This window comes from Dryobates pubescens, chromosome 13 (assembly GCF_014839835.1).
Source record: "Dryobates pubescens isolate bDryPub1 chromosome 13, bDryPub1.pri, whole genome shotgun sequence".
Classification (NCBI taxonomy): Eukaryota; Metazoa; Chordata; class Aves; order Piciformes; family Picidae; genus Dryobates; species Dryobates pubescens.
The window spans coordinates 20,597,673-20,624,327 of record NC_071624.1 but is presented as its reverse complement, the minus strand read 5'-3'; the positions used below and the strand labels follow the sequence as shown (position 1 = coordinate 20,624,327).

The 26,655-nt window shown below is 55.4% G+C and overlaps 1 protein-coding gene across 1 annotated transcript in view; it reads right to left on the bottom strand.

The window, feature by feature from the left end:
• COL26A1 (collagen type XXVI alpha 1 chain) overlaps positions 1–26,655 on the bottom strand; it is a 203,155-nt gene that overhangs the window by 58,955 nt on the left and 117,545 nt on the right. The window contains exon 6 of the mRNA XM_054167110.1: positions 1,505–1,522. Within this exon, the coding sequence (XP_054023085.1) occupies positions 1,505–1,522 (18 nt within the window). The remainder of the gene's footprint in view (positions 1–1,504; positions 1,523–26,655) is intronic.

Below are 26,655 nucleotides of genomic sequence, written 5' to 3'. Positions count from 1 at the left end.
AGAAGCAGAGCTGACTTCTGCTGTCAGCTGGGTGAGCAGCTGAGATGCTGTGCACCTGAGGGCTTCTCTGGGGATGCTCACAAGATAATCCAGCAGAGCACTGCCCCTTTGCTGCCACACACACAGAGCTCAGCCAGGACACCCCCACACAGCCACACTGTCAGACACTTCAAGCCCAATTCCACCACAGAAACAGCAGCACAGATCCCCTGTGCCTACCTAGGTGGCCCTCCCTTGGGGTCAGCCAGCCTGGACTGGCATCTCCACCCCTCTTTGGTTTGTCTGATTCGACCCTTCCAGCCTCTTTCCCTGGATTCTGAGCTCCCCTAAGCAGTTTATGTTCTGGCCCTTTGCAAAAGCTTTCACCAGCACTGGTGGGGGAGAGCAGCCCAAGCCATAAATCACAGCCAACCTGGGATCTGCTTTTTCAACACCTTTCCCCTAATGAGACTCAGCTGTTGGCTGATGGCCTTTGCTAATTGTGCTTGTTGAGGACCAGGGAGGGCTGTGAGAAGGGCACAGGGCTGACAGCGGCCATGCAAAGCAGCAGAGCTGGAGCTGCGCAGAAGCCTCTGCTCTGAAGAGCAAAGAGCATCAAAGGGCTGCAGAGCTGCAGGAGGGAAGGGCTCCTGATAGCATCTTGGGTGCCCTGGCCACAGCTCAGGCCCCAGTGAGCTGGAGCAGGAACTCCTCTGTAAGTGGAAGCTCCCTGAGTTTCCTTTGGTGTAGGATCACCAAATGAGAGGAGCACAGAATGACAGAGGTTGGCAGGGACCTCTGGAGCTCACCCACTCCAACCTCCTGCTCCAGCAGGGCACCCACAGCAGCTTGCCCAGCACCACAATGCCCAGGGGGGGTTGGAAGCTCTCCACACAAGGACACTCCACAACCTCTCTGGGCAGCCTGCTCCAGGCCTCCAGCACCCTCACACCAAACAACTTTCTCCTCCTCTTCACATCCAACCTCCTGGGCTCCACTCTGTGCCCCTTGCTGCCCCTTGTGCTGTCCCTGGGCACCACTCAGCAGAGTCTGGCCCCAGCCTCTTGCCCCCCACAGCTCCTTTAGCTCTTGCTGAGCATTGCTCAGCTGCCCTCTGGGGCTGCTCTTCTGCAGGCTCTCAGCCCCAGGGCTCTCAGCCTTTGCTGCTCCCAGAGCTGCTCCAGGCCCCTCAGCAGCTCTGCAGCCTGCCCTGGACTCTCTCCAGCAGTTCTCTGTCTCTCTTGAAGTGGGGAGCCCAGAACCGGACCCAGCACTCCATTTGTGGCCTCCCTAGAGCAGAGCAGAGAGGGAAGAGAACCTCCCTCACCCTGCTGCCCACACTTTCCTCCCTGCACCCCAGGACACCTTTGGCCTTCTTGGCCCCCAGGGCACATTGCTGCCTCATGGGGACCTTGTTGTCCCCCAGCACTCCCAGCTCCTTCTCCTTGGAGCTGCTTCCCAGCAGGTCCCCCCTCAGCTGTGCTGCTGCAGGAGGTTGTTCCTCCCCAGGGCCAGGACCCTGCACTGTCTCTGGTTGCACTTCCTGAGGTTCCTCTCTCCCCAGCTCTGCAGCCTGTGCAGGTCTTGCTCTCACCTCAGCACACACAGACATGTGAAGGTCACACCAGCACTGAGCAGCTGCCTTCACAGTACAGAGGAGCCTGAGAGAGTCTGGGACTCACCCCCGAGCAGTCATGGAAGGAAGGATGGAGGAAGACAGCATCCTCCTCCTTGCTCCCTTCCTGGGTCAAATAACTCCTGAAAGCCACAGGCTGCTCACTTGCAGCACACAGTTCCTCAGCCCCAAGTTCAGAAGCAGCCCTGACAAAGCCCCACAAGACTTCCACTCAGTGTGACCATCAGCACAGCTCAGGTTCCTCACAGGTGTGAGCTGGAGGCTCAGAGAACTGACCACAGGGATTTGCTCTCTCCCACACTTCTCACAGCAGGATTCTACAGGCTGAAAGTTTTTGCAGCTGCAGAGGGACTTTTCCTGAGGGTATCTAGAGACAGGACAAGGGGGAATGGAGGGAGAGCAGGCTTAGACTGGAGCTGAGGAAGAAGCTCTTCAGTATGAGGAACAGGTTGCTCAGGGAGGCTGTGGCTGCCTCCTCCCTGGAGGTGTTCAAGGCCAGGCTGGATGAGGCCCTGAGCAACCTGTGAATGGTAAACTGGAGCAGGGCAGATTTAGTTTGGACATCAGGAGGAAGCTCTGCACAGTGAGAGTGGTGAGACACTGCAACAGGCTGCCCAGAGAGGTGGCTGAGGCCCCATCCCTGCAGACACTCAAGGTCAAACTCGATGTGGCTCTGAATAACCTGACCTACTGAAAGATGCTGGCCTCAAGGGGAGTGTGGGCAGCAGGGCAGGAGAGGGATCCTGCCCCTGGGCTCCGCTCAGACCTCACCTCCAATCCTGCCTCCAGCTCTGGTGTCCCCAGCAGGAGAAGGACACAGAGCTGTGGAGTGAGGCCAGAGGAGGCCACAAGGATGCTCCAAGGGCTGGAGCAGCTCTGCTGTGAGCCCAGGCTGAGGGAGCTGGGGCTGTGCAGAAGAGAAGGCTCCAGGGGGACCTCAGAGCTGCCTGCCAGGACCTGAAGGGATCCTGCAGGAAGGCTGCAGAGAGACTTTTCCTGAGGGTGTCTGAGACAGGACAAGGAGGAATGGTTTGAAGCTGAGGCAGAGCAGGGTTAGAGTGGAGCTGAGGAAGAAGTTCTTCAGTAGGAGGTGGGGAGACTCTGGCACAGGCTGCCCAGGGAGGCTGTGGCTGCCTCCTGCCTGGAGGTGTTCAGGGCCAGGCTGGATGAGGCCTTGAGCAGCCTGTGCTGGTGGGAGGTGTCCCTGCCCATGGAGCCATTCTCTGGTCAGTCTGTGATTCTGTGTCCCAGGGCTTGGACAAGGCAACCTCTGAGGGTCCCTTCCGACTCCCAGCATTCTATGGCTATGGCTCTCTGGTGGCTGAGGTAGTTCTCTGCCTATCAGTATGGAGCAGAACAGCTCCAGAACATTTGTGCTTCTCCCCATCACACACAGACCCTTCACCATCCCTGCCAGGAGAGCACTGCCAAAATGCCTCCATTTCACAGTCTCACAGTATCACCAAGGTTGGAAGAGACCTCGAGCATCATCCAGTCCAACCTGTCAACACAGACCTCATGACTAGACCAAGGCTCCAAGTGCCACATCCAATCCCCTCTTCAACACCTCCAGGGATGGGGTCTCCACCACCTCCCTGGGCAGCACATCCCAATGGCCAATGACTCTCCTCACCTCCAGCCTAAACCTCCCCTGGCACAGCTTGAGACTGTGTCCTCTTGTTCTGGTGCTGGGTGCCTGGGAGAAGAGACCAACCCCTTCCTGGCTACAACCTCCCTTCAGGGAGTTGCAGAGAGTAAGAAGGTCTCCCCTGAGCCTCTCCTTCTGCAGGCTAAGCAACCCCAGCTCCCTCAGCCTCTCCTCACAGGGCTGTGCTCCAGACCCCTCCCCAGCTTTCTTGCCCTTCTCTGGTCACCTTCAAGTCTTTCAATGTCCTTTTCGAACTGAGGAGCCCAGAACTGGACACAGGACTCCAGGTGTGGCCTAACCTGTGCTGAGCACAGGGCACAAGGACTTCCCTGCTCCTGCTGGCCACACTCTTCCTGATGCAGGCCAGGATGCTATTGGCCTTCTTGGCCACCTGGGCACACTGCTGGCTCATGTTTAGGCAGCTGTCAATCAGCACCCCCAGGTCCCTCTCTGTTTGGCAGCTCTCAGCCCCTCTGACCCCAGCCTGTAGCTCTGCCTGGGGTTGTTGTGGCCAAAGTGCAGCCCCTGGCACTTGGACTTGTTGAATGCCATCATTTGTAACCTCTCCCTCTCCTGTCTCTAACAACCCTGACCCTCAGCTCTCCTGGCTGCCTTTCAGAGCCAGCTCCAATCTCCCTCCTCCTGAGAGCTGCCAGCAGATTGCTTTTTCTCCTTGTGAAAGCTTCAGACTCCATTCTCAGGGCTGCTCTCCTCAACAGGGAAAAGAGCGCTTTCCTCTGTGTGTGTCCCTGGACCAGCAATGATTCACTGTGTGATTTTTGGAGTGGCTGTGAGAAAAACCTGAGTGCAAGTTTCAAGTGGAGGGGGTCGGGGGGGGGGGGAAGAAAAATGCTGCAATTTTTCAGGGTTTTGCAATATTTCCTCCAAATTGCTTTTTTGTGGCCTCCTCACTGAGCCCTCTCAGTCCTGGGTTTTGCAACAGCCTTCATTTCACAGCTCCAATTAAAACTCCAATGACCTAATTAAAGTCTTCAATGCAAAGGAATGCTTTGCTTGGGCTCCAGTGAAATCATTTGGGTTGACCCAAACCCATCTTTCACTGCTCAAAACCTTCACATTTTCCAGTGCAGTTTTTTCCTTCCCAATTTTTTCTCTTTTGGGTTTGGCAAATGAACCCAACCCAACCCCCCCCCCCAGCCCCCCCTGTTCCTCACCCCGGGTCTGCTCTTCCCCAGCTCCCTTCACTCACAGTGCTTTAGTTAACGTTTCACACATGCACACTCCCACACCACTCACTAATTTGCTCCATCACTGCTCTCAGCCTGGGGATTTGGGCTCCTGCACAGCCCCATGGAGCTCTTTCTCCCATCTGGAATTAGCTCATGATCTATTCCCAGGCAAGCAGGAGCTGTGAGATCCGTGCCCGGGGCGGCTCTGCCGCGCAGGTGGAGCAGGGAATGGTTGGGGGTTGAGGCAACAAATGCTGCTGGGAATGTAGGAGCTGCTGCCTCAAAGGCATTTGGTGTGCCCCAGGGGTCAGGAATGGGGCAAGTCTTGTTCAGCATCTCCATCAATGATCTCAGTACAGACCCTCAGCCAGTTTGCTGACGGTCCCAGGCTGGGAGCAGTGGCTGACAGCCCTCAGGCTGTGCTGCCATCCAGCCTGACCTGGCCAGGCTGCAGAGCTGGGCACAGGGAACCTCATGGAGCTCAGCAAGGGCAAGGGCAGGGTCCTGGCCCTGGGGAGGAACAACCTCCTGCAGCAGCACAGCTGAGGGGGGACCTGCTGGGAAGCAGCTCCAAGGAGAAGGAGCTGGGAGTGCTGGGGGACAACAAGGTCCCCATGGGGCAGCAATGTGCCCTGGGGGCCAAGAAGGCCAAGGGTGTCCTGGGGGGCATGGAGAAGAGTGTGGCCAGCAGGGCAAGGGAGGTTCTTTTCCCCCTCTGCTCTGCCCTAGGGAGGTCACAGCTGGAGTGCTGGGTCCAGGTCTGGGCTCCCCAGTTCAAGAGAGAGAACTGCTGGAGAGAGTCCAGGAGAGGCTGCAGAGCTGCTGAGGGGCCTGGAGCAGCTCTGGGAGGAGCAAAGGCTGAGAGCCCTGGGGCTGAGAGCCTGCAGAAGAGCAGCCCCAGAGGGGAGCTGAGCAATGCTCAGCAAGAGCTCCTTCCTTATGACACAGAGTGATGCCTAATGAGCCAGCAGTGTGCACTTGCAGTCCAGCAGGCCGCTGTGTCCTGGGCTGCACCAACACAAGTGTGAGCAGCAGCACAGGGAGGGGATTCTGCCCCTCTGCTCTGCTCTGCTCAGACCCCACCTGCAGCCCTGCCTCCAGTTCAGGTACCCCTTGGACCTGGAGCTGCTGGAGAGGGTCCAGAGGAGGCCACAAAGATGATCAGAGGGCTGAAGAACCTATGGGGCCAGGCTGGGAGAGTTGAGGCTGTTCAGCCTGGAGAAGAGAAGGCTTCAGGGAGACCTCAGAGCAGCCTTCCAGTACCTGAAGGGCTCCAGGAGAGCTGGGGAGGGACTTTGGACAAGGGCTGGCAGTGCCAGGATGAGGAACAATGGCTTTGAGCCAGGAGAGGGGAGATGGAGACTGGAGATGAGGAAGGAATTCTTGGCAGTGAGGCTGGGGAGACTCTGGCACAGGTTGCCCAGGGAGGCTGTGGCTGCCTCCTGCATGGAGGTGCTGAAGGCCAGGCTGGATGAGGCCCTTAGCAGCCTGTGCTGGTGGGAGGTGTCCCTGCCCATGGCAGGGGGTTGGCACTGGCTGAGCTTGAAGGTCCCTTCCAAGCCAACCCATTCTGTGATTGTATGATTCTACTGGACCTGGCTGAGTATTTTGATCCCAGTTGGACCATGGATCCCACTGTGCTTGAAAGCTCATCCTAAACTGAGATGTTCTCACATCCCTTCCAGAGCAGACTGCTAGGAGAAGCAGTCAGGGGAACAGTGCAGTCAAAATGTGGTGCAATGAACCAGGAAATGAGGAAGCAGCCAGAACAAGAGGCACTGAGGCTCACCATAACATCTGGAGGGACTCACAGCAGAAGTTCTGCACCTGTGTAGCACAGGTCAGGGAAGCTCTCACAGTCTGGAGCCAAACAACTTGTGCTTGACTGGAGAATGCCTTTCAGAAAGGCCCCCCAGAGCCAGCCAGCCCTCAGTGACCTGCATGCAGAGTGAGCCTTTGTGGAACAAATGTGCATCTTGTCTCCAGCTTGGATTGCAGACTTGAAATTCTACCTCTGCCTTGAGTTTTGTCACACCTCAGCCTCCGAGGCTGCAAGACACCTTGGGGTTAGAAGCCTGCACAAAACACCCTGGAGGGGTTCCAAAGCTGTGGAGATGGGGTGCTGACCTGGCAGTGCTGGGGTAAGGCTTGGACTCCCTGAGCCTCAAGGTCTCTTCCAACAAAACAGTTCCATGATGCTAAGTCCCTGTCACACCTCAGAGATGTTACATGGAGCATGCTCAGTCAAGCACCAGTGGTTCCACCTCCAGAGCATTTAGCACTGGCTTGCTTCAGCCAAGACTAAAAATCAGCTGAAAGACCAAGAAAGGAAACAATTGTTTAAAGAGCTGAGAAGGATGAGCTGAATTCAGAGGCATTTGGCTCTCTGAACAGCAAGGACCATGCTTGCCCAGGCTTACTGCAACTCTCATTCCTTTTACAGCCTCTCACAGCTGAGCCCTGGGGCTGAGAGCCTGCAGAAGAGCAGCCCCAGAGGGCAGCTGAGCAATGCTCAGCAAGAGCTCAAGGAGCTGTGGGGGGCAAGAGGCTGGGGCCAGACTCTGCTGAGTGGTGCCCAGGGACAGCACAAGGGGCAGCAAGGGGCACAGAGTGGAGCCCAGGAGGTTGGATGTGAAGAGGAGGAGAAAGTTGTTTGGTGTGAGGGTGCTGGAGGCCTGGAGCAGGCTGCCCAGAGAGGTTGTGGGGTGTCCTTGTGTGGAGAGCTTCCAACCCCCCCTGGGCATTGTGCTGCTGGGCAAGCTGCTGTGGGTGCCCTGCTTTAGTGAGGGGTTGGTCTGGGTGGTCTCCAGAGGTCCCTGCTGACCTCAGCCTTGCTGGGATTCTTGGACCATTACTCTGCTAATTGCCCTTTGCTGGCCTTTATCTAACCCCCTTGAGCCCTGCAATGGTTCTTAGAGACCTGGGCAACAGAAAGAAGATTTCTCCCACATTTCTCTGCAGCTGCAGCTTTGCTCTCTGAGGCACCCATGGACACTGGGAGGAGCCCCAGCAAATCCCTCATGCCTGCTGACCTCCATACCCTGCAGACCAAGGTGACACTTGCATGGGCTTGGGGACCAGCACAAGGCTGTGTCAGGAGCTTTTGTTTCTGGGTGAGAAAGAAACCAGCCTCCTAAAGGGAATGTTCTTGGGGTTAGGCAGCAGCACTTAACTCAGATCTTCAGCTCCCCAAGACAGCTCCACCAGGCTGCTCCTCTGCCTCATTACAGAATGGAAAACCAGAGGGTGGCCATCAGCAAAATGCTTTCCAGAATGCAAAATCCTTCTGTTTCACCCAGAACTCACCAAGTGCTTCCCAAAGGCAGGGCTCCATCAGCTCCATGGTGGGACCTGCTCCACACTCAGTGTGGCTCTGTTTCCAGTGAGCCACCAAGGCTCACTGCAGCAGCAGTGTCCCTTAAGAGGCACCATGCTGGTGGCAGCTGGAGGAGCTCCATCTGCTTCCACCTTGAAAGTCTCCTCTACAAGAGGCTTAACTGGCAGGTTGAGAGCCAGGAGTGCAGGGCCAGCATCCGGGGAGACTTCTGCTGGGGCAGGGCCAGCACTGGCTAAGGCTGGGCCCCAGCCAAGCTCCTCTCCCACGCCTCTCGCCCCACAACCTCAGCCTCACTATTAGGTTACTCTCACAGCTGTGGAGGATTTGACCATGAATTCTGACCCTCCCTCTGAGCACTGATGAGGAACAGGGAGAGCAGCCAGCCAGTGCAGAATGGCCACATGCAGAGCGGTGCAATTTGTCTGCACAGTGAACCAAGAAGGAATTGGATACCTCCAAAGACACCTTCGTGTGTCCCCCCCCACCCCAGCACCTTGTTCTCATAACAGTGCAGCATCAGCTGCCACTTCTGAGCACCAGGCAACAAGAACCTGGCCAAGAAACTCACACCAGGGCTGGAAACTCACACAGAGAGCTTCAGAGGCTGGCTGCACAGCCACTGCTGGCTGCTGCCCCACGTTGCTGCTGGCACCACGGTGGTGTTGGCACTTTGAAACAAGCCCAGGGCCAGAGTGCAGCTGGAGCATCCTCCTCCTGCAGGCAAAGGAGCTCTTAGGTTTCACACCCCCTGGGAGTTTAGAATTAGCAGCACAGTCATGGAATCACAGAATCATTTGGGTTGGAAGAGACCTTCCAGGTCACTGGGTCCAAGCTTTACCCCAGCACTGCCAGGGCACCACTGAACCATGGCCCTCAGCACCACATCTTTGTAAACCCCTCCAGGGATGGGGACTTCCCCCTGGGGAAGAAATTGGTCCTCATCTCCAACATAAACCTCACCTAAGACAACTTGAGGCCTTTTCCTCTTGTCCTACCTCTTGTTCCTTGTGAGAAGAGACCACCTCTGGACCCAACCTCCTTTCACAGGGAGTTGCAGAAAGCCAGAAGGTCTCCCCTCAGCCTTCTCCAGGCTGAACAACCCCAGTTCCCTCAGTTGCTCCTCACATGACTTAGCTCTGGATACTTCACCAGGTTTGTTGCCCTCCTCTGGACCTGTTCCTGCACCTGAGTCTCTCCTGCATTGTGGTGCCCCAAAACTGAACCCAGGATTTGAGCTGTGGCCTCATCAGCACTGAGTACAAGGGCATAATCCCTGCCCTGCTCCTACTGCCCACACCATTGCTGCTCCAGGCCAGGCTGCTGGTGACCTTCTTGCCCACCTGGGCACCCCCTGGCTCATCTTCAGCTGCTGTCAACCAGCACCCCCAGGTCCTTTTCCACCAGGCAGTTTCCAGCCACTCTGCCCCAGTCTGGGCTTGTTGTGCCCCAAGGTCAGGACCCAGCCCTTGGCCTTGCTGGACCTCATCCCATTGGCCTTGACCCATGGAGACAGCCTGCCCAGATCCCTTTGTAGGCTCACTGCAGAGCCTGATCCTCTTAACCTGTGAAGAATACAGAATTAACCAGGCTGGAAAAGACCTTTGAGATCACCAAGTCCAACCTCTCACCCAGCTCCATCTGAGCAACCCAACCATGGCACCAAGTGCCTCATCCAGGCTCTATAAACACTTGAAGGTCATCTCTCACCATGAAATGTGGCTGGAAGACACTTGTAAGTGATTCACACCAAAGTTAATTGCCTGGACCCAAACCACCACAGCTCACAAAACCTTTCCATGTTGGGAACTGGCTTCATGCTGAATGGCTGCCAGGCTCCCACTCACTAGCACCCCAGGAACAGTTTTCTCCTCAGCAAATGGGGATTGCTGTGTAACACAACACCCAGCATGGCAGCCACAGTGACTGTCAAATGCATCTGCTCTGAGATTAGGACATGCCCAAAGGGGTTCAGGCAGCTGAGAAAGTGCAAAGTGCAGCTACAGGCCCAGCAAGAGACACATCAAAATAAAGAACCAGCCAGGCCCCTCCAGAAGTGTGAGGAACAGCCAGGGTGGGGATGCCATAGAAATGTCCACATGATGCAGTGGGTCCAGAGAAGGGCAGCAGAGCTGGGGAAGGGTCTGGAGAACAGGGCTGGGGAGGAGCAGCTGAGGGAGCTGGGGGTGTTCAGCCTGGAGAAGAGGAGGCTGAGGGAGACCTCCTTGCTCTCTGCAGCTCCCTGAGAGGAGGCTGGAGCCAGGTGGGGGTTGGGCTCTGCTCCCTAGGATCAGGTGATAGACCCAGAGGAAAAGGCCTCAAGCTGTACCAGGAGAGGTTTAGGTTGGAGATGAGGAAAAATCTTTGCTGCAGGAGTGGTCAAGGACTGGCCCAGGCTGCCCAGGGAGGTGGTGGAGTCCCCGTCTCTGGAGGGGTTCAAGCCACCTGTGGCCATGGCACCTAGGGCCAGGGTTCGGTGGCCATGGTGGTCCTGGGCTGATGGTTGGAGTGGATGATCCCAGAGGGCTGTTCCAAGCCAAACAACTCTGTGATTTGCTATACACTGCTGGCCTTCCATACCCAGGACACTGGGGCTGTCCCCAGCAGGAAATCCCTGGGCTGCCTCCAAGGGCTGTTGGCAAATGAGGACTTCAATGGTGACAACTGCACCTGTGGAAAAGCAGCCTCCTGTTCTAGCCCCTTTGGTGCTGTGCTAAATCATCAGCCCAGGCTTTGGCTTTCACAGCTGAGAGAGACACATCTGTGAGGCTCTGGGGTTGCATGTGGTTTGTATTATCCCCTAGCACAATGTGGCTAAACCAAGGCTGTCCCACACTTGCCCAGCTCCTCCCAGCACCTCATCTGGCAATCTGAACCTGATTTATGAATGGGGGTGGATGGTAGGGGGCATCTGGGACACTTCACAGACGGAAACTGAGGCAGGGAGGGATTCAATAATTAGCCCCAGACTTGCACAATGAGTCAGCTGCAGAGCAGAGCCCATTGCCTGTGCAGGAACACCTAATGTCCCAGCACAGAGGGAGGTGACTCCTTCCCCCCACAGAAGTGTGCAAGCAAGCCCCAACAGCTCCCCCATGTCTGCACTCAGACAAAGCCTGGGGAGGAAGAGTCACCATGGACCCTGGGGGCAGTTCTGGGCCCTCCCTGCAAGAAGGACATTGAGGGCTGGAGCAGGTCCAGAGAAGGGCAACAAAGCTGAGGAAGGGTCTGGAGAGCAGGGCTGGGGAGGAGCAGCTGAGGGAGCTGGGGGTGTTGAGCCTGGAGGAGAGGAGGCTGAGGGAGACCTCATTGCTCTCTACAGCTCCCTGGGAGGAGGCTGGAGCCAGAGTTGGGCTCTGCTCCCTAAGCTCAGGTGGATACTAGGCCTGAAATTGTGCCAGGGGAGGGTTAGGTTGGAGATTAGGAAAATGTCTTTGCTGCAGGAGTGGTCAGGGACTGGCAGAGGCTGCCCAGGGAGGTGGAGGAGTCCCCATCCCTGGAGGTGTTCAAGAACCCTGTGGCTGTGGCACTTGGGGCCATGGTTTGGTGGCCATGGTGGTGCTGGGTTGCTGGTTGGAGTGGATGATCTTAGAGGCCTTTTCCAACCCCTCAAGTTCTATGATTCTGTATGCCACAGCACAGCCCCCCCTGGCAGAGAGCTGCCTCTGCTCTCACAATACAAATGCAGGCCAGGAGAAGGGTTAACTTCCCTGCAAGTTCTTCTGCTTTTTCCACATCAGTTGATCTAATAAAAAAGATTGATTCTCCCCACAGACCTGGCCCTGCTGTAACAAATCATCTGGTTGGACACCAAGGACTGTGTTCAGATAGCTCAAATTCCACTTGAGTCCCTGAAACTGAAGCTGAGTACTTAGAAGCAGCCAATGGGAGCCACCAGCCAGAGACACCCACCTTGGGCAGCACTAGAAATGGCTGAGTGTGGCCAGAAGCATCTGCAGATCTTTCTGTCCTGCAGTGCTTATGAGCCTGGAGGAACAGCACAGCTTCCTCCAGACCTTCTGGAAGCTCAGCAGCAGCTCACCCTTCTGAAGCACTTCAGTTCTTAAGCACAGCACCTCACCACCTTCCCCCCTTGCCCCAGACCAGCTCACACTACCATACAACTGCTTGGGTTGGAAGACACCTTGAAGACCATCGAGTCCAACCTTCAACCACCATGGCCATTAAACCATGTCCCCATGTTGCCTGGAGCAACATTGCCAAGGTCTTGGGATGCAGATCACCACGGGGCAGGAACAGCTGATGACCAAATTCAAGCAGCTCAGCCACTTGAGGGAGGGCATTGGCAACTCCTTTGGCCTGAGAACCATCTTCAGCCAGATCTCTACTGCAGCTTCAACCAAGCCTCCTTCTCAGCTCTCTGTTATTCCTTCTGGTCCTACCTATATCAAAGATAAGGAGATTGGATGTGGCACCTGGTGCCATGGTTTAGTCATGAGGTCTGTGGTGACAGGTTGGACTCGATCCTCGAGGTCTCTTCCAACCTTGGTGATACTGTGAGACTGTGATAATAGAGGCTGCAGTTGGAAGAAGCTGATTTGAGCAGACTGCTGTCCTTAGTCTTCCTGTTCTGCACTTTCCTGTGTGTTTCCTACTTTAAAAGAGAACACAGAATGCTCTGAGCTGGAAGGGACCTCCAGAGCTCATCCAGTCCAAGCTCCTGCAGTCAGCAGGGACATCCTCAACTAGATCAGGCTGCCCAGAGCCCTGTCCAGCCTCACCTTGAATACCTCCAGGGACGGGACCTCGACCACCTCCCTGGGCGACTTATCTCCAGGTGCAAAACCAGAGAGGAGGACTCCACCTGCCTTCCTAAACCAGCCTGAGGCCCATGAAGACCTCAGTATTCAGGAAGAAGTTGTTCCCCATGAGGGTGTGTGGTGGGTTAAGGCCCATTCTGAAAACAAAAAACACAGCAGGGTGGAGGGCTTGCAGGTACTTTGCACTCCCTGCAGGGCGCTTTCTAACACACACACACCCTGCAAGCTGAGTCTGTTCCACTCCCCGCTCCCTGCCCAGCTAGGCTATCAAAAGCAGGGCATTGCAGCTATTAGCTCTCCTTTTGGCTCCTGCCTGGCTCACCAAGAATGTGCTGGGTTGAGGCAGACCCCTCCCCACCACGGGCACAAATAACGACGCAGACAAAGGGATTGCAAAAGTGCTGGGAAGTTGAAAGGGAAAGCGGTGAGTGTGTACAGAGAGCCAGAAGCACTGACAGAAGAACTCCCAAAGCAGACCCAGGAACATCCCATCCCCACCTGGGTGGCACGCAGCAGTTTGGGCTGGGTGCCCTCTGCTGTGTTCGTCCGAGGAGTGTCACAGTGTCACAGTGTCACAGTGTCACAGTGTCACTAAGGTTGGAAGAGACCTCGAGGATCATCGAGTCCAACCTGTCACCACAGACCTCATGACTAGACCATGGCACCAAGTGCCACATCCAATCTCCTCTTGAACACCTCCAGGGATGGGGACTCCACCACCTCCCTGGGCAGCACATCCCAATGGCCAACGACTCGCTCAGTGAAGAACTTTCTCCTCACCTCGAGTCTAAACCTCCCCTGGCACAGCTTGAGACTGTGTCCTCTTGTTCTGGTGCTGGGTGCCTGGGAGAAGAGCCCAACCCCTTCCTGGCTACAACCATCTTTCAGGTAGTTGTAGAGGGCAATGAGGTCTCCCCTGAGCCTCCTCTTCTCCAGGCTAAGCAACCCCAGCTCCCTCAGCCTCTCCTCACAGGGCTGTGCTCAAGGCCTCTCCCCAGCCTCGTTGCCCCTCTCTGGACACCTTCTCGATGTCCTTCTGAAACTGAGGGGTACTTCCTGTGTCCAGAAGTCCAGCCCAGTGGGTGGACACAGGAAACCAGGTATTTCATCCCATAATTCCCTGTGCCACTATAAGATCCAGCACAGGGTCTGGCACTGCCTCTTTCTTCCCTCTCCACCACCCAGTAACTTGGGGGAGATGTCTCCCAGGGGGATGGGCAGTCTCAGGCCCATCCTGGAACTGGCTGAGCCTTGAGGTCCCTTCCAGCCCTGACAACTCTTGTGATTCTATGATGATTTGTCTGTGAACCACCAAGCACTTTCACCTGGGAAGCACAACAGGTGAGGAAACCACCTGCCTGAAGGGTAAAAGAGGAGAAAGAGAAACGCTAAAGCAGCAGAGGAAAGCATTGTCCTGGGAGCCCAAGTTCACAGCGCTGCAGGCTGCCGGCGCCGCCGCAGGGATGGCCAGGAGCCAGCAGCAGCACACAGCAAACCCTCCTGAAGATGCTAACTGCAAACAATCCTCAACAAGGTTTGACAAGAGCCTGTTTGCTGTGCCAGCGTCTAGAAACACCCCACTGCAACCAAACAAACAGGACTGGCTGATGCCTGGGGTATGGTTTTGGTTAGCTCGGGGTCCCCGTGGCTCCGTGTGCCTGGGAGCTGAGCAGCAGGCTGCTCTGCTGCCCTCCCACTCATCCTCCCTGGGTAAAACAGGACATGTTGGTGCAGTGACCATGGAGCAACCCAGGCACAGCCTGGAGTATTGTAGGACCCTCAAACATGCACTAAACCCCACACAGATTCCTTTGGAGGGCTGATGCTGCCATATGGCTCCAGCTCTTCTGTGTCACCTCAAGCTTCAAAGCCCCCAGGGAGTGCCAAGGGCCAGGTCCCACAGTCCTGGAGCACCCTGCTGCAGGGCTCCAGCACCCTCACAACAAATTTCTCCTCCCCTTCACATCCAACCTCCTGGGGTCCCGGCTGTGCCCACTGCTGCCCCTTGTGCTGTCCCTGGGCACCATTGAGCAGACTCTGGGCCCAGCCTCTGGCCCCCCACAGCTCCTTTAGCTCTTGCTGAGCATTGCTCAGCTGCCCTCTGGGGCTGCTCTTCTGCAGGCTCTCAGCCCCAGGGCTCTCAGCCTTTGCTGCTCCCAGAGCTGCTCCAGGCCCCTCAGCAGCTTTGCAGCCTGCCCTGGACTCTCTCCAGCAGTTCTCTGTCTCTCTTGAACTGGGAAGCCCAGACCTGGACCCAGCACTCCAGCTGTGGCCTCTCTAGGGCAAAGTTAGAGGGGGACAAGAACTTTCCTTGCCCTGCTGGCCATCAGCAGAGCACCACTGGAACGGTGCCAAGGCCAAAGAGCTGCACAGGGCTGCAGGGTCAGCCACACTGTCTTGTGATTGTGCTCTCTGGAGGAGACCTGCTGTGCAGGAGACAATCAGTTGAGTCTCTCAGTGCCTTTCCATGTTTGAAGACTTAACTAAAGAGCAACCAAGTGTGTCCTGCAGGAGGTTCTGGGAATGAGTGGCCACAGGAAATGGGTGGGAGACAGAAGCTACAGTGAGTCACACAGAGTCACAGAATGCATTGGGTTGGAGGGGACCTTTGAAGGTCATCTTGGCCAAACCCCTGCAGTCAGCAGGTTGACCAAGGCCAGATCAAGTTTGACCTGGAATGTCTCCAGGGATGGGGCCTCCACCACCTCTCTGGGCAACCTGTTCCTCTTCAGTTCTGACTACCTTGCATCACTACAAAGCATCCAAGCTGACTGCAGACCACACCAACATCCTCAGAACCAGGTGGGTTTGCACCTTCAACTGGATGATAGCAGAACTACCACACAGGAGAATCTCTTTCATTATTCCACCATTAACACCAGCTACAACCCCCAGGCTCTGCTCCTGGAAACACAAGGAGGAACTTTTCACTGTGTTCTGTGTGACCTGTGCTGGATTCTATGCTCCTGCTCTGGCAGGGGGGTTGGACTCAATGAACTCCAGAGGTCCCTTCCAACCCCTAACATCCTCTGATCCTGTGAGACATTCAAAACCTGTTCTTGTGTGACCTGCCCCAGGTGAGCAGGAGAGCTCTGGCAGGGGGGGTTGGACTGAGAGTACTTTCGAGGTCCCTTCCAGCCTCCAGCCTCGACTTCGAGGAGCAGATAAAGATTCCTGGTTTAGTCCTTTTGACTTAAAATGAGATAAATGGTTTCTGCCTTCTGCAAGAACTGCAGAGTCAACAGAAACACCAAGGGCCAAGTCCAGAGGAATCCTGTGAGTAACTCAGAGCCAGGCAGCATCCCCAGGGCAGCGCTGGAAGCATCTCCCACTGCGCCACAGCTCCAGGCCCGAGACCGGTGCCAGCCACAAACAGGTTTACAAGGTCCTTTGTGTGACAGCCACAGGAAGGAGAAAACTAAATCACAGGAATTACAAAAGCAAAGGCAATCAAGGGCAAAAATCTCTTCCCCAGCCCTGCACAGGGAATCCAGTCCTGGACAGCTGCCTAAATCCCTGCATCCGCCTCGCGCTGGCTCCGGCCTCGCTGCTCTTGGCAGGTGAGACAGCAAGAGGCTTATAAACCCAGCCCTGGATTTTATAAGTTTCATAAACATTTCTTTCCCAACACTGCAGGATGAGGTAGTCTCTGAGGTCCCCTGCCAGAGAGCAGTGTGGGCTGACTTGGAAACAGAGTCCCCACCTGCTCGTGGCAGCCGCTCCGTGCATCTCGGCTCTGTTTCATGAGCTGAGCAGCACTGTTTTATTAGCTGACAATTAGCTTAGGTTGATTTAATTAAACAAAATTGATGACATTACCTCCTCCTCTTTCTCCTTTTTTTTTTTTTTTTGTTTGTTTTTTTATTGTTGTTTCTTCCAGGGCAAACCTTGTGCAGGGCTAACAGTTTGGACAGCTTGGAGCCAGGCTCAGGGAAGTGATACCCCAGATCTCCGTGTCGAGAGGCACAGCAGGTAACTCCACATCAGGGGACACAGAGCTGCTCTAGAAGGGGTCCAAAGGAATCACAGAGCATCATAGCATCATGGAATTGTTGGGGTTGGAAAAGGCCTCTAAGGTCATCCAGCCCACCCCTCAACCCAGCACCACCATGGACACCAAACCCTGGCCCCAAGTGCCATGGCCACAGGGTTCTTGAACACCTCCAGGCATGGGGACTCCACCACCTCCCTGGGCAGCCTGTGCCAATCCCTGACCACTCTTGCAGCAAAGAAATTGTTCCTCATCTCCAACCTAAATCTCTCCTGGTACAGCTTGAGGCCTTTTCCTCTGGGTCTACCCTGAGACTAGGGAGCAGAGCCCAGCCCCCACCTGGCTCCAGCCTCCTCTCAGGGAGCTGCAGAGAGCAATGAGGTCTCCCTCAGCCTCCTCTCCTCCAGGCTCAACACCCCCAGCTCCCTCAGCTGCTCCTCCCCAGCCCTGTTCTCCAGACCCTTACCCAACTTTGCTGCCCTTCTCTGGACCTGCTCCAGCCCTCAATGTCCTTCTTGGAGTAAGGGACTCAAAACTGACCCCAGGATTCAAGATGTGACCTCAGCAGGGCTGAGTACAGAGGCACAATCCCTGCCCTGCTCCTGCTGCCCACACCATTGCTGCTCCAGGCCAGGCTGCTGGTGGCCTTCTTGCCCACCTGGGCACTAGTGGCTCATGTCCAGCCAACTGTCAAGCAGCACCCCCAGGGCTTTTTCTGCCAGGCAACTTCCCAACCACCCTGGCCCAAGCCCCATGCCTGTATCCTTGCATGGCATTGCTGTCACTGAAGTGCAGGACCTGGCAGAAAGGCAGCTCTGGCTTCCTGGTTAATGACAGAGGTGATGGTTACCTGGACACCAGACACCACTACCAGATAAGGTTAAATGGTTTAAGAAGTTGCCACCTTTGTTTCAAGACTGTCTGCACCTCACAGATGGATAATAAACCAGACAGCAAAGAGGCAGATTAAAAACCTGTCCCTGAGGAGCTGATAAGCACTGAGAAGATCTCCTCTTAGCCATCAGCAGATCTTCTGTGCTCTGTTGATGCCAGCAGATTTTTGTCATCAACTTTAAGCTTCAGGTAAGGACTCAAACCAGCAGAGTGAGGGAGGCTATTCTCTTCCTCTACTCTGCCCTAGGGAGTCCACAGCTGGAGTCCTAGGTTCAGTTCAGGGCTCAGATTAATGGAGACAGAGAACTGCTGGAGAGAGTCCAGGGGAGGCTGCAGAGCTGCTGAGGGGCCTGGAGCAGCTCTGGGAGCAGCAAAGGCTGAGAGCCCTGGGGCTGAGAGCCTGCGGAAGAGCAGCCCCAGAGGGCAGCTGAGCAATGCTCAGCAAGAGCTAAAGGCGCTGTGGGGGGAAAGAGGCTGGGCCCAGACTCTGCTGAGTGGTGCCCAGGGACAGCACAAGGAGCAGTGGGCACAGAGTGGAGTCCAGGAGGTTGCATGTGAAGAGGAGAAAGTTGTTTGGTGTGAGGGTGCTGGAGGCCTGGAGCAGGCTGCCCAGAGAGGTTGTGGAGTGTCCTGGTGTGGAGAGCTTCCAACCCGCCCTGGGCATTGTGCTGCTGGGCAAGCTGCTGTGGGTGCCCTGCTGGAGCAGGGGTTGGGCTGGGTGAGCTCCAGAGGTCCTTTCCAACCTCTCCATGCTGGGTTCTGGGATTCTAGGATGAACTTTCCCATGTCCCAACTTTCCATGTCCCATCCTGCACCAGGGCAGAGCTCATTAGTTAATTATCTCTGCAGATCTCACAGCAGAGGCTGTGGCTATGACTCTGGAGGATGGATGCTGATGACTGTAACAGTAGGAGACACTTGGGTGCAGTTAAGCACAGACAGTGCTGTGCTCCAGTGGCCATTCCTCAAGCTCTGTGTTGCCTTTGACACTGACAGAGCCTGGAGAAGCCAACCTCCACCATCAGTTCTAACTCCCTGGCAGCAACAGCTCTGATCCCTCTGACTGTCATGGACCAGTTCCCCTGATTGCAAGTTTGACAGGTTATACAAAACCCCCAAAACAACCCAGTGGTGGAGCTGCAAGCAGGCCAGCCCCACAATTAGGCTCTCCATTTTCACACCCTCTTGATCAATGGTGGGGGAATGGAGAAGCCTTCCAAGAGCCTTGTTTGGAATGAGTGGAGCCATATTGATGAAGCAGTTTGGAGAGGGCCCAGGAATCCAATTGAAAGTTTAAACAATGCAGCTGCATTTTATCATCCTCTATTGTCAAGCCTGAACCAAAATAGCTCCTAAACAGAGCCACATGTTTTGCCTGCTGCCCAGGAAAAGAAAAGCCCTGAAGGTGCACTTTAAAGCCCTTCCCTGCAGGGGGGGAGCCAAGAGTCTGCAGCCCCAGGCGATTGGTAGGACCCAGCAGGATTTCCCCGGAGCCTCGACAGGGGGCTGCAGGGTGTCTGTAAAAGGAACTGCATTTGTTACAGCAGAGATGGCTTAGGGGAGTGATGGACCTCTGCTGCCTACCTCTTCATCTTCCACAGATGGCAGCAGCAAAGGTCAGCCAGGGAATCCCAGCAGGGCAGGAGTTGGAAAGGAGCTCTGGAGCTCACCCACTCCAAGCCCTGCTCCAGCAGGGCACCCACAGCACAATACCCAGCAGCACAATGCCCAGGGGGGGTTGGAAGCTCTCCACACCAGGACACTCCACAACCTCTCTGGGCAGCCTGCTCCAGGCCTCCAGCACCCTCACAACAAACAACTTTCTCCTCCTCTTCACATCCAACCTCCTGGGGTCCACTCTGTGCCCCTTGGCCTATCACTGGGCACTACCAGAAAGATCCTGGCCCCTTCATCCTGACACCCACCCCTCAGATATGTATAAACATTGCTCAGCTGCCCTCTGGGGCTGCTCTTCTGCAGGCTCTCAGCCCCAGGGCACTCAGCCTTTGCTCCTCCCAGAGCTGCTCCAGGCCCTTCATCACACTCCTGGCATCCATTGGACCCTCTCCAGTGTATTCTTGTCCCTCTCAAACTGGGGGCTCAGAAGTGGTCCCAGCACTACAGATGTGGCCTCCCTGGGTCATAGCAGAGGGGGAGGAAAGCTTTCCTTGCCCTGCTGGCCACACTTTTCTCCATGTACCCCAGGACCCCACCGGCCTTCTTGGCCCACACGGCACATTGCTGCCTCATGGGGACCTTGTTGTCCCCCAGCCCTCCCAGCTCCTTCTCCTTGGAGCTGCTTCCCAGCAGGTCCCCCCTCAGCTGTCCTGCTGCTAGGTGTTCTTCCTCCCCAGGTGCAAGCCTCTACACTTGTTCTTGTTGAGGCTCATGAGGTTCTCCTCTGCCCAGCTCTCCAGTCTGCCCAGATCTCACTGGATGGCCACATAGCCTTCCAGTCCATCAGCCAAGCCTCCCAGGTTGGTATCATCAGCAGCCTTGCTGAGGGTCCCCTCAATTCCCTCACCCAGACTGCTGATGGAGATGCTGAGTAAGGATGGAAGACCCTCCTCAGCATCAGTGGAACCTTCAGTGCAGGGAGCATCAGCAGGGCTGTTCCTCACCCTGTCTATCATGACTGAACATTGCCTGCTGCCTTCTCCCCTCAGGACCTGGAGACAGATCTAATGGGGGTGCAGCACCTGCCCCAGTGTCACTGAGTCACCTCTCACTTTGGAGCTACCACAGAACACAGGAGGCTGGCAGGGAGCCTCCCAGCCCATCTTGCCCATGTCCCCTGCAGCCAGCAGGGCCTTCTCCAACTGGATCAGTTGCTCAGGGCCCCACATTTGACCCTGAATGTCTGCAGGGATGGGGCCCCAACCTTACCTCTTGCCTCTGGGGATTAAGATATGATGAAGAAAAACTTTTCAGTTAGAACCCTCTGAGAAGCAGAGCTCTGCTCACTCCAGCAGATTGGTCAAGATACACAGAAAAAGTATAACAAGACTTAGAGTTTTTAATATCCAAGGGTTCAGCCAGCTGGAAAATGAGGAAAAAACCTCTGCTTTTGGGCTTGTCCAGGGCTCAAATGGCCCTGAGGACTTAGGGGGTGCAGCCCACACAAATCACACAGGATTCAGCCTCCTGCACTTGTTAAGATTGCAAGACTCAGATCCATGCTGAGCAAAGTCTGTTGAGCCTCTCCCACAACCACTGAAGTGTCCAAGCTCCCTTCTGCATCTCCATAACCCCAGAACCAGCACAGAAAATCCCTCCAGGACTGGGACCCTCCATCTGAACAGCTCTGGTGGCTCAACCTTCACACATGCTGAAAGCAAGAGGCATTTTAATTGGATCTGTCAGGAAGAGCTTGCAGAGGGGTCAGATCCCTGCCCCCTAGTTGTGGATGTGGTAGATCCTCTCCTTGCATCTCCTGGAATCACTGAATCACAGCACAGTGTCTTGGAAGGGACCTTCCAAGCTCATCCAGCCCAACCCCCTGCAGCCAGCAGGGACATCCCCAACCACAGCAGGTTGCTCACAGCCCCAAACAACCTGAGCTGCACTGCTGCCAGCCATGGGGCAGCGCTCTGGGCAGCCTGGGCCAGGCTCTCCCCAGCCTCAGGGTCAACCATTTCTCCTTCTCTCCACTCCCAATCTCCCTCTCTCAGTTCAAACCATTCCCCCCTGGGCTGGCACCACAGGCCCTGAGAAAAACTCTGTCCCCAGCTTTCTGATCTCCCCTTGAGGCACTGCAAGGCCACCAGAAGCTCTCCCTGGAGCCTTCTCCTCTCCAGGCTGCCCAAGGCCAACTCTCTCAGCCTGGCCTCACAGCAGAGGGCTTCCAGCCCTGCTCAAGCACTGGCTGCTGTGCACCACACTCTGGTATAGGAGGAAGCAAAGTCCCTGCAGATGCACTGTCTAAGGGAGTGCTTTACCCAGCCCAGATGAGCACACACAGCCCAAGCCTGGCCAAAAGCCAGAACCTACCAGCAGGAAACTGCAAGTGTGGAAAATGTGACCCTTGGATAAGGAGAGGGAAGTGACCTTAGTGCCATGGCAAAGGCATTCACTCCCTGACTGCACACCTCTGCCTCCTGGAGCTCAGCACTCTGCTTGCTGCAAAGCCTCTGCCTGCTGCAAAGCCTCTGCCTGTCAGGCTCTGCTGCATGGAAATCCTAACTGGGGCCAGCTCTGGGTGATGCTCTCCAGTGTCACTGATGCTTTCACCTGTGCCCCTGCCCTCATGCCTTTGCCCAGAGAACACTGCTCCAATCCCAACTCCTTTTGCTCTCTTGGGACCACTACCAAGAGGTTTTCTGAATCATTTCCTTCATGCTTTGGCCCTGGGCTTCAGTGAAGAATCTTGTCCAGTGTTCTCCTCAAAGTCCTACTCTTAGTGGAGGAGATGCTCAAAATGCTGAGCAGCTCCCCAGGAGCCAGCAGTGCCTCCTGCAGCCCTCAGGCAGCTGTGTGCTGGCTGCAGCCAGAGCAGGGTGGGCAGCAGGGCAGGAGAGGGGATCCTGCCCGTGGGCTCTGCTCTGCTCAGACCTCACCTCCAATCCTGCCTCCAGCTCTGGTGTCCCCAGCAGGAGAAGGACACAGAGCTGTGGAGTGAGGCCAGAGGAGGCCACAAGGATGCTCCAAGGGCTGGAGCAGCTCTGCTGTGAGCACAGGCTGAGGGAGCTGGGGCTGTGCAGCCTGCAGAGGAGAAGGCTCCAGGGGGACCTCAGAGCTGCCTGCCAGGACCTGAAGGGATCCTCCAGGAAGGCTGCAGAGAGACTTTTCCTGAGGGTGTCTGGGGATAGGACAAGGGGGAATGGTTTGAAGCAGAGGGATAGCAGGGTTAGAGTGGAGCTGAGAAAGAAGTTCTCCAGTAGGAGGCTGGGGAGACTCTGGCACAGGCTGCCCAGGGAGGCTGTGGCTGCCTCCTGCCTGGAGGTGCTCAAGGCCAGGCTGGATGAGGCCTTGAGCCACCAGGTCTAGCTGAGAGGTGTCCCTGCCCATGGTGGGGAGACTGGAGCAGATGACCTCTGAGGTCCCTTCCAACCTGAGCCATTCCATGACTGAGAGAGAAGTGCCAGCAGTTTAGCCTTGACTTTCTGTTAGCCTTCCTTACCCCTCCTCCTATCCCTTCCTCCTATGCAGTTCCCTGGGGGCTGCCCTGTTCCAGCCTAAGTCTCTTTGGTTTCCACTGAAGCTGGGGCTGTGTTTTAACTGGAATGGAGTTGCCTTTTCTGATGCACAGCTCCAGCTTCCCCAGCTCCCAGCTGCTAAGGAAGCAAGAGCTCAGTGCTGCTTACTGACCCCTGCACACTTCCCTCTCAGGGCAGCCAGCTCCAAGCACCACTTGGCTTGTGGGCCTCAGATACCTGCCTGGTGCACTTAAGCAGAGAGAGCCTAAACCATCTGTGACAGGAGCATGAGAGGAGCAGGAGGCACTAACCCATCCCCAAGCTAGGCTAGCACATTTTTCATCTGCTAAATCATTGTTTTCAATTAACTGCTAGCAAGAAAATACAGAGTGAGGGAGTCTGGCACATTCCTGGGCAGGCACAACCCTCTGCTGCCCACTGGGAACACACCCAACAACTGCAGAGCGAGAGGAAATGTCTCCAAATGGCCACAAATTCCTCTCCCCTCAACCCACACAACCACTCCAGTGGCATCTGTCTGGCCCTGCTAGCCCCCTGCCAGTCTGAGTGGTCTGGCAGCCAGAGAGCCTCGTGGGAAATCCCAGAGCCCCAGCATGGGGAGGCTGGAAGGGACCTCTGCACATCATCCAGACCACCCCCCCTGCTCCAGCAGGGCACCCACAGCAGCCTGCCCAGGAGCACAGTGCCCAGGGGGGTGGGAAGCTCTCCAGAGAAGAGAGCTGCTCCAGGCCTCCAGCACCCTCACAGCAGGGAGGTTCTTCCTCATGTTTAGGTGGAACCTCCTGGGATCTGGGCACTGCCCCATCCCCTGCCAATGGCCAACCCTCCCCTTGCCCCCACTGCTGAGGAGTAACAGAGCTGCTGGAAAGAGCTGCAAAGCAGTTTGTAAGGTTCATAAAAATATTTCACCAAGTCAGTTTGATTTCCAACCCTCCCTCAATAAAGGCATATTTATAGCCTCTTTCCACACTCCTCATCCATTTATCCAGCTGCAGCTCCTCTAGGAGACACTTCAAAGGGTTGCAGCTCCAGGCACCCACTCAGAGCCCCAAGCTCCACTGCTGAGCTGCCCAGGCTGTGACTCACCACATTTGTCTTCAGAGGCAGAAACTGCAAAGCCAAACCAGAAACCTGCTCACAACCTCCTGCTCAGCTCCATGGGCAAAGGGCTTCCACATGAGCCCTGGTGGCTGGAGGGAGATAAGGAAAGGAGCAGAGGGAGGAGGTGCTGAAACCTCTTAGACATCTGAGTGTGGCCTGGGGTTATAGAATCACAGAAGGGGTTGGGTTGGAAGGGACCTCCAGAGCTCATCCAGTCCAAGCCTTCTGCAGTCAGCAGGGACATCCTCCACTGGATCAGGTTGCCCAGAGCCCTGTTGAGCTTCACCTTGAGTATCTCCAGGGTTGGGGCCTCCCTGGGCAGCCTGTTCCAGTGTTCCAGCAGCCTCCTGGTGCAGAACTTGTTCCTCACATCCAGTCTCAATCTGCTCTGCTCTAGTTTGAAGCCATTGCCCCTGGTCCTGCCCCTGCAGGCCTCTGGAAGCAGCCTCTCTCCATCCTTCTGGGGCTGCTTCATCTGCTCAGAGACAGAAGCACTCCAGGTCTCACTTGGAGAGCAGAGCAGCCATCAGATGACTTCCAGAAGAGGAGAAGGCCATTCTCTGAGTTCAAGCTTTCACACCAGTCCTCTGCCTCCACTGCCCCCTCCCTGAGGTGCAGGACACCCCAAGAAGAGGGCAGCCTGCTGCAAGAGCAACCTCACCAAGAGCTGCTCTCACCGTGGTGCTCCTGGGGGTGGCAGTGGGATTCAGACAGCTGCATGTCACAAAGCTCACATAAAGCTGCTGCTCATGCTTGGGTCACAACCTTCTGCTCACCAGCCAGGACTCAAGCCTGGAAACAAAGTTGGAACTGCTGAGCTCCAGCAAGGGACAGAGTAGACTCAGCAAGCTGGCTGACAATACAACCCAGACAGAGTGGCTGACAGCCCTCAGGCTGTGCTGCCACCCAGCCAGACCTGCACAGGCTGCAGAGCCTCATGGAGCTCACCAAGGGCAAGGGCAGGGTCCTGGCCCTGGGGAGGAACAACCTCCTGCAGCAGCACAGCTGAGGGGGGACCTGCTGGGAAGCAGCTCCAAGGAGAAGGAGCTGGGAGTGCTGGGGGACAACAAGGTCCCCATGAGGCAGCAATGTGCCCTGGGGGCCAAGAAGGCCAAAGGGATCCTGGGGTGCATGGAGAAGAGTGTGGGCAGCAAGATGATGGAAGTGCTCCACCCTCTACTATGACTTAGAGAGGCCACATCTGGAGTGCTGGGTCCAGTTCTGGGCTCCCCAGTTCAAAAGAGACAGAGAACTGCTGGAGAGAGTCCAGGGGAGGCTGCAGAGCTGCTGCTCTTAAAGAACAGAGCACTTTCAGTCTCAAAGTCAATCAGCACAGGAGAGAAGTTGGGGCTTAGTTTGCTTTGGTTTTTAACATTTCAAACCAGGTGTGTGGTGGGTTTGTGGCTCTTAAAAGAACTATTTGAGACAGACTTTGGTTATTAGAAGCCTAAAATGCTGACCAGAGCTGGAATTATGCATTTAATCAGGAATTAATACCCTTTATTCCTGGGACTGGTGTGGGATTCACAGGGTTTTGGGTCAGAGGAGGTTGAAAATCAGAGGTCAGCCTCCTTTTGCAGGGCTTTTCTGCCCCAGTAACAGCTGTTCCTAGGGCAAAAATACCCCAAAAAGGTCCTTTTCAGGCAGGGTTTTCCCTTTTCTGGTGGTTTTGTGACCCTTAAAAATACTATTTGAGAAAGAAATTGGTGGTTTGAAGTCTGAAACTTAATGAATAACTCATCAGGAATTAATAACCTGTATTTCCAATGTGGCATTCACAGGATTTTAGGTCAGAGGAGGTTGAAAATTGGAGGTCAGTCTCCTTTTTAGGGCCTATTCCCCCCAGAAACAGCTGTTTCCAGGGGAAAAGGGAACCAAAAAGGTCCTTTTCAGCCAAGCTTTTCTCTTGTAGGGTGGGGTTGTGACTCCTAAAAGTACTATCTGAGAAAGAAATTGGTGATTTGAAGCCTGAAACATAATTAAGTACTCATCAGGAATTGATAACCTTTGATGGTGGTATGGGAGGCAGGGGGTTTGGGTTCACTGAGCGTTGTGCTTGCCCTGGGAGATGAGCACCTATCACCCAGGGGGTGAAAAATCAAAGAGCTTTTGGTCAAAGTGGTGGCAGGTGTGTCTTTGATGTCAGCTTCTGAGGTGCTGGCAGTGGCTTTGTCTCAGGTTTTCCCCCCTCAGCCAGCAACAAGTGGCCACACCTCGAGTCCTGCGTCCAGTTCTGGGCCCCTCAGTTTAGGAAGGAGGTTGACTTGCTGGAACGAGTCCAGAGAAGGGCAACAAAGTTGGTGAGGGGCTTGGAACACAGCCCTGTGAGGAGAGGCTGAGGGAGCTGGGGTTGCTTAGCCTGAAGAAGAGGAGGCTCAGGGGAGACCTTATTGCTCTCTACAACTACCTGAAGGGAGGTTGTAGACAGACGGAGGTTGGTCTCTTCTGCCAGGCAGGCAGTACCAGAACAAGAGGACACAGTCTCAGGCTGTGCCAGGGGAGGTTTAGGTTGGATGTGAGGAAGAAGTTCTACACAGAGAGAGAGATTGGCCATTAAAATGGGCTGCCTGGGGAGGTGGTGGAGTCACCATCACTGGAGGTGTTCAGGAGGAGACTTGATGGGGTGCTTAGTGCCATGGGTTAGTTGTTTAGGTGGTGTTGGATTGGTTGATGGGCTGGACTCAATAATCTTGAAGGTCTCTTCCAACCTGGTCTATTCTATTCTATTCTATTCTATTCTATTCTATTCTATTCTATTCTATTCTATTCTATTCTATTCTATTCTATTCTATTCCAAGCATGGATGCACACACTGCAGGTGGTACTTCCAAGGTGACAAACCATCAGCCAAGCCTTGACACTTGCATTGGATCAACCTTGCAAAACCCCTGAATTTCTCTGTCTCAGTGGAATTCTCTAGCTGCTGCAGAAGGTAGTGATGCCCA